Genomic DNA, 9068 nt, shown 5'->3' on the forward strand with positions numbered 1-9068 from the left:
TGAATATAAGGCATTCTATCTATGTACCTGGATGAGTACTTGTCCCAGTACATAGCCAGAATGCGACAGAGGGAGTATATGTTACCTTATATTTGCTATATGGCACACATAACAGAAAGAGCAGTGGTTTCTCAAGACGTGTTCTTAAGTACTCATGGAATATTTTGAACTTTATGTACTAGTAGTCCCAAAACTGTCGCTGCAGGCTCAGGCTGATAAATGCAAATATGCAGTATTACAATGGAAGATGTGGGAAGCATGGGATAGGATGGGGCTACCACTTCAGCTATGTCAGTACATTTTCTACTTCCATCCAATCCAACAATCATAAAACTCCACTACAGGAACTAGCATCAGCTCGCAAATTCCTTCAGAAGATAAACCAGAACATCATAACTCAACTTCTAACCTCATCATTTGTAAATATTGCTACAGGCACACAGGAAGAGGCTGCACAGGGATGTGACATGGCTGCAATAGAGTATCATCAACAAAGTTACTAATTTTGACATGAGACAGCACATGGCTGCCAAGATCATCTGCAAATGCTGAAGCTCTTCAGTGCCAACTCCTACTGCCAACCATTTCCCAAAAGAAACAAAAAATATTCTCTTAGGATGGTCCTTTTATCCTAGATCATAATGCAACACATGGTAATGAGGCTACTATGATTATTTCTCCAAATTGCACGAGGACAAGAGCATCCTCTACTGCACTCTGCTATTTAGGGCATTTTGTGTTTAGACAGTTAAAGATAATTCACATGCCACCAACAGAACAAGAGGGGACAGCAGAGAGCATGTTTCCGTGTCAGTGCTAATGAACATAACAGTTTGTTGCATAGAGGTACTCCAGACCTGCTGTGCCTGTTCCAGCCAACCGCATGTTACAATGATAGCATTGGATTTCAATAGAATATTCTGCATCATTCATATCAGTTTCCACAAAGTTTTCCTGCTTTTATGACCCAAAATCCAATTGAAACATTTTACATTATCTTTAGTTAAAATTGTGTGCTCACAGTTTTCATTTTCCTACGCTAGCCTTTCTTTTTGGGCATGTTCGTCTATTATGCCCCTTTTCTAAGCAGAAACTACATGAATAAGTACCTGAATTAGGACCAGTAACTTTGTTAACCATATTGCCTGAAGCACCAATATCCGCATCAGTAGATCTAGGGCAGTTGCGGCGGTTGTGCCCCCTTTCACCACATCGGCTGCAGTGCCGAGGTTGTCGCCGCTGCTCTTTCTCTGACTTTGGCTTGCCACAAGTTCGGCTATTATGCCCTTCCATGCCACATAACCGGCATTTGAACTGCACTCTGGCTGAATCTTTCCTCACTGTTGGACAATAGAAGCTTCTGTGTCCTTCTTGCCCACATCTGCTGCAGTAAAATTTCACCCCTGCAAAGCATCAGGTTCCAATGTTGGTCATCAAATGCCAAGTCAATGTTGGTGGAACTCAGACAATTCTGCCATAAAAAAATTTAACAAGGGAAAACTACAGGCAATTTTGGTACTAATATTTTGGCTTGGAACGCATACTATCCAATGTAAAAAACATCACTTATCTGTGACTGGAGGGAGTTGTATATTAGACGTCACATGCTAACTAAGAACATAAAGGCTGTAGCTGGCTAATGTCAAACTCTGTAAAACATAGCCTACCCTTGACATGAATGCTTGCAGGTAAAAGATAAAGTTATATCATTAACCTTTCATCGCAATGCTTCTCTTGAGCCGATTCTTCGGGTTACTGAAGAAAGCCTTTTGAGTTTCAGAAGCATGCTTTCTTGCAGCAGCAGTACCTTTTGTTCTCTTCATGTTCAAGAGCAGAGGGAGAAAAATGAACATGCCCAAATCAACTATTGTATTTAACAAGAACATGTCGCTAAAAAGAAAATGTTTGGCATCTTACCTTGATTGCAGCAACTCTTTGAGCATGCAATTCGGGGTCTTGGTGTATAATCTTCATGTGCTTAGTAAATAATCCTGTTTGAGCATTCAGACTCTGCAATTAATATTAAGCCGTTTCAAAGTCACAAGAAAAAGGAAATGATTACAAAGCAAGTTCATAGAGCTCAAAAGTTTTTGTATCGAAGGGGATAAAAAGGCTCCATTGTCAATCGTAATCAGGTAAGGTGCATTGGATTTAGTTAGGCACTTCTGTCTTAGTGGTGCATGTATGTTTTGTCGTCCTATAAAACATGGATGACAGATTGCATTTTAAACAATGTTTATTGACAAGAAAAGTGCAGCCGCATGTGTATAGATGTGTCTTTCAGCATGTAAGGAAACATTACTTACTCTTAATGATCTGCTAATCTTCATGGCAACTTCTGGTGAAGGTGAAGGATAAGTACGCTTTGATCTTTTTGGAGTGTTGATCTTTATCTCTAACTTGTCAACTTCATCGTCTTCTTTTACTTTCAAGGGAGAACTGCAAAAACAAAAGGATAGCTGACAACTTGTCCAGAGTGCAAAAAGCCATGCCATACATTGTCACTTGAATAAGCAATAATCATTAACAATATTTACTTAGAACACTTAAATGCAGATGGGCTGGACAACTGAAACCAAAACTTAGTCTCAGTTGTAGAAAAGATACCTTGATCGAACCTTCTCCCATGGCTGTTCATCAATAGATTCCTGCCATATCACACAATCTCCGCCACATTGTAGACACATCCTAATGCCCTGATAGAAATGCATAGCAATAAATTTATAGTTTCCTGAAATTTACATGTACTTAGGATTCATCTATTTCTCCTTCAAGATGACTCACAAGATATCTGGAAGGTTCACCTTGCCATAGCACATAGGGCAGTCCAAGCTTGATCTGTCTACTCCGCACTGCTTGCATGGAGTGTAACCTCTACCCCTGCAGCTAGGGCAAGGCAGCTCACGGTAGTACTGCCCATTTGGACCAACCCAGGACCTCAGTTTCCCCTTCTCCGCAATAGGTGCTGTATTCCTGCAGCCAAAAGTCAAACCTAATAAAGTATCAGAATCACCACTCTATTTTGAAGGAATCCAAATCTGCAACCCTCATACCCAATCGCTTTGATGGCATGCACTACAAATGTCCAAACTCTGTTGGAAACTTGGAATTTCACCATTTTCCTTGGACAATTGGATCCTCAGTCCCTCGCATAAGCAACAATTCTATACCAAACTTCTAGCAAGACATACCCAAATCCATTAAAACAACTCGTTAGCAGCTAGGTTCAAGCGCCATGTTTAGTATACAGGCTGTTGCGGCAAATCACCTAATGGTGAAATCGAGTGATTTTCCATAGTTCAAACACAAATTCTACGTACCAACTTCAAGACCAGTGCACCTTTCATCAACAATCCCAATTCTTCAATCACCTAATGGGCACGAGGGCCACAAGCAGTCCAACAAGCACATAAATGCATGCCAATCGAAGGGAGAAAGAAAAAACGTACTGTGAGCGTGAGGAGCTGGTGCCGACGTCCGGGCCGAGGAGGTCCGTCAAAGGGTCATACGGGAGCTGCAACGGTCGTACGAACGCAAATGGATCCAAGAGTAAGGCCTAGGAGTTACAGGAGAAACAAGAGATTCAAAGCGTGAGCGGAGTTCTCTATACCGGAGAGCTCGGAGCGCCGGTGCCTTCAACCGAGGCCGCGGCGCGCCCTCTGCGGAACCGCGGCGCCGGCCGCGCCCGCCCAGGCGGTCTCCACCGGGCCGCCGCGGACGGCGCGGGGCGGGCGCACGTTAGTCGGAGCAGCATCCGGAAGAGGCTCGTGGAGGACGGACGGGGCGCGGCGGCCGGCCCGCGTGTCTGCTGGTGCGTCTGCCACGAGTACAGTAGGCAGGTGGGCAGCGGGCGGCGGCGGTGCGTGCTGCCGAGTGCCGATTGCTCTCCTCGTTGATTTTGTGGCTGGCGTTGCCTCGAGGGGAGAGCCGGAGAGGGGAGGGCGCGCGCGCCTGCGACTGGTGGACTCTGTAGCGACCACACGCGGGCCGACGTTTGAACCCGGGCTCTGGCCTCTGGGCCTATCGTTCGTGTGCTGCCGCCCACGGTGTAGGTGCGGCACACGCCGCCAATCTATCTGGCTTCCGGAAGCAACTTGGCTTCCCATGTTTGAGATTCGTGCGGCCAACGAGGGCCGCACGATCTCTTCTTCATCCTCCACCAACCGTGGCCACGCTCGCGCCGCCAACACCGACTCGCGTCGCCAGTCTCACGCGCGTGCTGGAGTAAGAGCTGAGGAGGGGTGGAGGGTAGGAGGAGCGGTCGGCGGCGAGGTCACCGCCTACCGGGTTGGTGGTGCAAGCGGCGGCGGCGGGGCTAGGGTTAGGATTCAGGTTGCTGGGGTGGGGGCTCCAATGGTCGGTGGTCATAGAGGAGGAGGAGGCTGGGATGGCGCGGAGGCCTAGCGGTAGCGGTGGGTTAGCCGGCGGCGCGGGAGCACTGCCGCCCGGGCATGGTAGAACACCCGGTGGGCGGTGGGCGGAAGCGGGGGGCGATGAGGAGCGCTAGATTAGAAAGGGCGAGGAGGAAGGGTGGTGGTGGTCGGTGGACTGGCGGCGCGGCGGCCGCTGATCGAGGGGAGAACGAGGGAGCGGGGGCGGAGGCTAGCTGGAGGAGGAAGATGATCTGGGGATGGGTCTAGAGATAATTCCCTATTTGACACCAGAAAGTTACTCGTTTCGCTCTCAAAAAGTTTTCGTTCCCTATTTGACACCGGGTATAACTTTGATTCCTTATATGACACTCGTTGTTAAATGCCCTGTGAAAAGATGATTTTGCCCTTATGGAAGAATGTGGGCCCCACCACACCCACCCTTCTCCTTCCTCTCCTCCTCTTCTCTCCCACTGCCTACCACGCCGCTCCATGCCTCCCTCGCCGTGCAAGCTAGCTGCGCCACCTTGGTCGTTGTAAGTGGCTGCACCTCCCCCACCCCTCAACGTCGCCTCCAGGCTGGCCGCACCCCTCCCTGCCGGTCTATTCCAGCCATGGCGGCCGTCCCCACCCCTCCCCACGTGTGGGCGTGCGGGCTGCGGACAAGCTGGCGTTGGTGCTAGACTAGCGAAGGTGGAAGGCGGCGCGACGGGGGAGGGAGTGGAGTACGACGAGCACCAAGGAGGAGCGGCGGCCCGGCGTGGGTGCATGACGGCGGTGGTGGACCCGCGCGGTGGAGCCGACGTGGGTGGAGCGGCGGCCCTGCGTGGGCGCATGATGGCGTCACCACCTCCCCCATTGACGCCACAGCCGCCGCCTCCGCCCCGCTGCCCGACATCGCCCCCGTCCCGACACCGCCCTCGATGCCTCCACCCCGCCGGCTAACAACGTTTCCTCCGTCCCGACCACCTCCCTGCGCCGCTTTGGCCAGCCTCCGCCGCACCACCCCTAGCACCCCTTGCTGTCCCCACCGCCGCCGCTCCCACCCGGGTTCCAGCCGCCCCTGCCGCGCCCGCGGGCAGCCACCATTCGCCGGTGGGAGATCGAGACACCGGAGAGGAGGGTGGGTGTGGTGGGGCCCACATTCTTCCATAGGGGCAAAATCGTCTTTTCACAAGGTATTTAACGGCGATCGGACGGAAAATCTAACAGAGTGTCATATAAAGAACTAAAGTTATACCCGGTATCAAATAGAGAACGAAAATCTTTTGAGAGGCAAGAAAAGAAAAAAAAGGAACGACTAACTTTTCCACCGTCAATTAGGCAAGTGTATCATGGGTCTAATGGGTCTAAGCCACATCTCTATCTGACTTCCGTGTGCTAGATAGGAGCCCCCGGCACACGCGCCCGAACGAAATGGCGATCAGAACGTGATCCGCCTCGAAGGAAAGGGTGATCCCGCGCAGCCGCCAGCCGGTGATCCCGCGATCTCAAGTTCCCAACTTCCCAAGTCCCGACGCTAGAACAAAATCCGGAGGAAGACGAACCGACACCCTCCGCCGCCGCGCGCGGTGCGTGTTGATCGAAGGGCGCGAATGAATGATTCCCTGTGCAAAGTAAAAATGGCGCGAATTCCACGCCATCCGGCGGGAAACGCAGCGTCCGTCGGCATATAAAGCCCGCCCTTCCTTCCAGGTTCCAACGGCGACGGCGATTCCATGGAGGCGCAGCAACCGACCCCGCCGGCGAAGAAGGTGAAACCTTCGCCTCCTCGAACCGATGCCGAAGCCGGGGCCGCCGGCGACGGCGAGGACCGGTTCAGCGCGCTCGACGACGACGCCCTCCGCGAGATCCTCGCGCGCCTCCCGCTCCGCGACGCCGCGGTCACCACCGCGCTCTCCAGGCGCTGGCCCCGCGTCTTCGCCACACTCCCGCGCCTCCGCCTCGACTCCACCACGTTCAACGCCCGCGCGTCCCTCGGCATCGACTACTGCGACGACAACTGCCGGTGGGTGGACTCCCTCGACTGCGTCCTTGCCGGCCGCGAGGCGCCGGTCGTCGCGTTCGAGGTCGATGTGGACATCGACCTCCTGGAAGGGTACGGGGACTGGTTCTACTCCTCCTTCCGCGAGGTCTGCCGGCGCGGCGCCCTGCGGGAGCTCAGGGTCGTGAACGACCACGTGCACGAGCGCTACCTCCTGCCCTCGCCGGTGTACGCTTGCGAGACGCTCACCTCGCTGGATCTCGACTCGTGCTGGCTCCGGGTTCCCGGCAAGCTCACCGGCCTGCGCGCCGTGCGGTCGCTCCGGCTCCGCAACGTCGTCGCCGAGGACGCCGACCTTCGGCGCGTGATCTCGCGGTGCCGGGCAGTGGAGCGCCTCGTGCTCGACGACTGCCACAGGGCGCGGAACGTCGTGATCCGCGGGCCGAGCCTGAAGGAGCTGGAGATCCGCTCGTACCGCCCGCTCCGCGTCAAGGTGACCAAGGCGCCGGGCCTGGAGTCGGCGAAGCTGATCCTGTTCTACGACTTCCCCGACTGTTTCTGGAACAGCTACGATAACTCTGACGGCGAGATCGCCCGCAAGAGGCCAGACGGCAACAAGGTCCAGGAGCTGTTTGATTTTGAGGCGATGCAGAAGCGGGAGCACAAGAAGACGGACGAGGCGACCAACATCATGACGTTCCTCAGCGGACTCGGCTGCGCTAAGGAGCTCTTCTTGAACTTGTCATATGAGTTTGCCAAGGTCAGTATTTTCCCTTCATAAATCAGGTTCATTCAGCAGGTTGTTTCTTTGGTGCCAATGTCACCCATGTCTAGGCAGCCGAGCTATCAGTTATTAATGAGGTACCCAGTTCACGTAGCGTAATGTAGATACATTTAGCAAAGTTCTTGCCCAAGTTTGGGCAAGTGAACTAGAGGCATGCAAATGTTATCAATTTTGGCAATGAACCCACATGCTTTCACACTTACATCGAGTCTTAATTATCACGAAAAACACTTTCATTTGTTGCTAACGTATCTTTCGTCAACTTTGAGCCGTTTGATTTTGTTAAATACTTTCATCGAGTAGTAATATGAAAATTATTAACTACATGCAATTAAATCATCATAAGTTTTGACCATGATTAAATGGATCAACAACCATCTCGCGCAAAAAAGGTCAATTGACAATCAACCGAATTTATGGTTCCAGTCTGTTGTGCTTAACTCTGTTTACGTGTTTCTTTTTAAGCTGTGGCCTTTCTTATCTTGAACTGCTAGTCATCCCTAGTCTTTCTGTTTCTGTGTCCTCTGTAAGGTACTGGACTCTGTTTTCATTTGCAATGAAAAGGAATTACAAAAGTGAAAATTGCCAAGTGTCTTTGATAGTTTTTGAAATCTTCACTTTGTTGACCTATTCTGATAGTCATCTGTGGATGATATTCTGATTCTCCTATTCTTGCGTTCCTAGTAGGGTCATCATTCATCAACATGATCACCTGTCACTCACTGCTCAAAATTATAAATTAAATTTATAAGGGCATTTAGGAAATAAGAATTATGTTGTTCTTTGCGTATACAAGGTTTCAAAAGAAGAAGATCCAACGATTTACTCTAATATGAACTTCAAGGCTCTCTGTTATGTGATTCTGAATGGCTACGAACTGAAGTTGACATCGAAATAGTAATTGTAGAGGTTAGGTCTAGGTTTATGTAAAGAAAATAGTGGTGAATTTTGACTTATTTTATTTGCCTAAGCCTGAATGGCCCAGCTGCGTGCATGACTACTCACATTCTGCTGGATTGCTACTTTAATTTACATGGCTATGGTTGAAAGTATAAACTGCTAATGGTGTTTACATTTCAACAAGGTTTTAAGCAAGACCAGCAACTCGGTGCCAATGAGTTTGCCTAAGAAATGCTATTTGCGTGGGTTGCGGAAGCTGTCTCTTGGTCTGAACCACAACGACAGAGGCCTAGCTAAAGTGGTCTCATGCCTGCTGAACAGCTCCCCAAACCTCAGCGATCTCGAGATCCATGTAAGCCCCTGTGATGATAAAGTTTCCTGGATTCATGTTCAGAGTGAACAGTGAAGTGAGATTCATCCTACATTGCATTTCTTCTAACTCTTTCGTCTCTCTATTCTTAGGACCCTTACAATTATGATGATCGTCGCGTAAGCTCTCTTGCGCCAGAATTCTGGGAGGAGCACGTGAGCACTGAGTGTGTTCAGAATCACCTGTCGAATATCACCTTCTACAGGGCCAGCGAGAGCTTCCAGGACTGCCCTTACATCGTGTTCTCCAAGTTTCTGGTGATGCGCGCGAGGGCTCTCAAGAGGATGAGCATCAAGTACCAACGCTCCAAGGATCATCATCTCTATGCGGACGAGCTTGAGACAGTCCGAGGGGAGCTCCAGCAATGTCCAAGGGCTTCTCCAGGTGCCCTGGTGGAAATCTCTGCTGTTGATCGCCTCCCGTGGTATTAGACGAGGAGGAACTGATGTGAGGAGTTTATATTTTGTTTACATGCTGAGCGCGATGCAACGGAGACAATCGGTAGAAGAAGAAGACTCAATATCTTGTTAGCTTTAGGTGGTGCAATCAGTAATTTGTCTTTTAAAATATGGGACTGTCTATCCCTCACTCGAGTCTCGAGTGATTCAGAGGCTTTTCCCTAAAATATTGGCAAAAGGAGCATGTGGCCCTGTGTTACTG

At 50.6% G+C, this 9068-nt stretch overlaps 3 protein-coding genes across 8 annotated transcripts; 2 read left to right on the forward strand and 1 right to left on the reverse strand.

The window, feature by feature from the left end:
- Window positions 1-820: 820 nt before the first annotated feature.
- Window positions 821-3914, reverse strand: LOC101784076 (zinc finger CCHC domain-containing protein 9). 6 transcript variants are annotated; one of them, XM_004972081.4, is made up of 8 exons: window positions 3611-3914; window positions 3450-3514; window positions 2805-2973; window positions 2608-2696; window positions 2307-2439; window positions 1918-2010; window positions 1715-1817; window positions 821-1403 (listed from the first exon to the last, which is right to left on the reverse strand). In XM_004972081.4, exons 1-8 carry the CDS (start codon window positions 3752-3754, stop codon window positions 1027-1029), a joined length of 1173 nt encoding a protein of 390 aa, XP_004972138.1. In that variant the 5' UTR covers window positions 3755-3914; the 3' UTR covers window positions 821-1026. The 6 variants fall into 6 exon arrangements, with proteins under 6 accessions (XP_004972138.1, XP_012701738.1, XP_022682768.1 ...); XM_012846284.2 differs by lacking the exon at window positions 3611-3914 and adding an exon at window positions 3054-3177 and having other exon boundaries at window positions 3321-3455; XM_022827033.1 differs by lacking the exon at window positions 3611-3914 and adding an exon at window positions 3054-3177 and having other exon boundaries at window positions 2805-2992; window positions 3321-3455.
- Window positions 3915-6088: 2174 nt separating this feature from the next.
- Window positions 6089-6930, forward strand: LOC111257354 (F-box/FBD/LRR-repeat protein At5g56420-like). Its single transcript, XM_022826718.1, has 2 exons — window positions 6089-6847; window positions 6922-6930. The coding sequence occupies exons 1-2, from the start codon at window positions 6089-6091 to the stop codon at window positions 6928-6930; spliced, it is 768 nt and encodes a 255-aa protein (XP_022682453.1).
- Window positions 6931-6968: 38 nt separating this feature from the next.
- On the forward strand, window positions 6969-9068 carry LOC101784894. Its single transcript, XM_004972083.3, has 3 exons — window positions 6969-7114; window positions 8223-8390; window positions 8501-9068. The coding sequence occupies exons 1-3, from the start codon at window positions 7001-7003 to the stop codon at window positions 8837-8839; spliced, it is 621 nt and encodes a 206-aa protein (XP_004972140.3). The 5' UTR covers window positions 6969-7000; the 3' UTR covers window positions 8840-9068.

Source organism: Setaria italica, chromosome V, assembly GCF_000263155.2.
Source record: "Setaria italica strain Yugu1 chromosome V, Setaria_italica_v2.0, whole genome shotgun sequence".
In the NCBI taxonomy this organism is placed as follows: domain Eukaryota; kingdom Viridiplantae; phylum Streptophyta; class Magnoliopsida; order Poales; family Poaceae; genus Setaria; species Setaria italica.

Bases quoted from the DNA above. Each gene is read 5' to 3' on its own strand.
- LOC101784076 (XM_004972081.4), bottom strand. From the start codon at position 3,754: ATGCTGCTCCGACTAACGTGCGCCCGCCCCGCGCCGTCCGCGGCGGCC. The intron at 2,440-2,607 runs GTATCTTTTCTA...TTGTTTTTGCAG, and splicing joins TGGGAGAAGGTTCGATCAAG to TTCTCCCTTGAAAGTAAAAG. The intron at 1,818-1,917 runs GTAAGATGCCAA...TTGAACATGAAG, and splicing joins AAAGAGTTGCTGCAATCAAG to AGAACAAAAGGTACTGCTGC.
- LOC111257354 (XM_022826718.1), top strand. From the start codon at position 6,089: ATGGAGGCGCAGCAACCGACCCCGCCGGCGAAGAAGGTGAAACCTTCG.
- LOC101784894 (XM_004972083.3), top strand. From the start codon at position 7,001: ATGCAGAAGCGGGAGCACAAGAAGACGGACGAGGCGACCAACATCATG. The intron at 7,115-8,222 runs GTCAGTATTTTC...CATTTCAACAAG, and splicing joins TGTCATATGAGTTTGCCAAG to GTTTTAAGCAAGACCAGCAA. The intron at 8,391-8,500 runs GTAAGCCCCTGT...CTCTATTCTTAG, and splicing joins TCAGCGATCTCGAGATCCAT to GACCCTTACAATTATGATGA.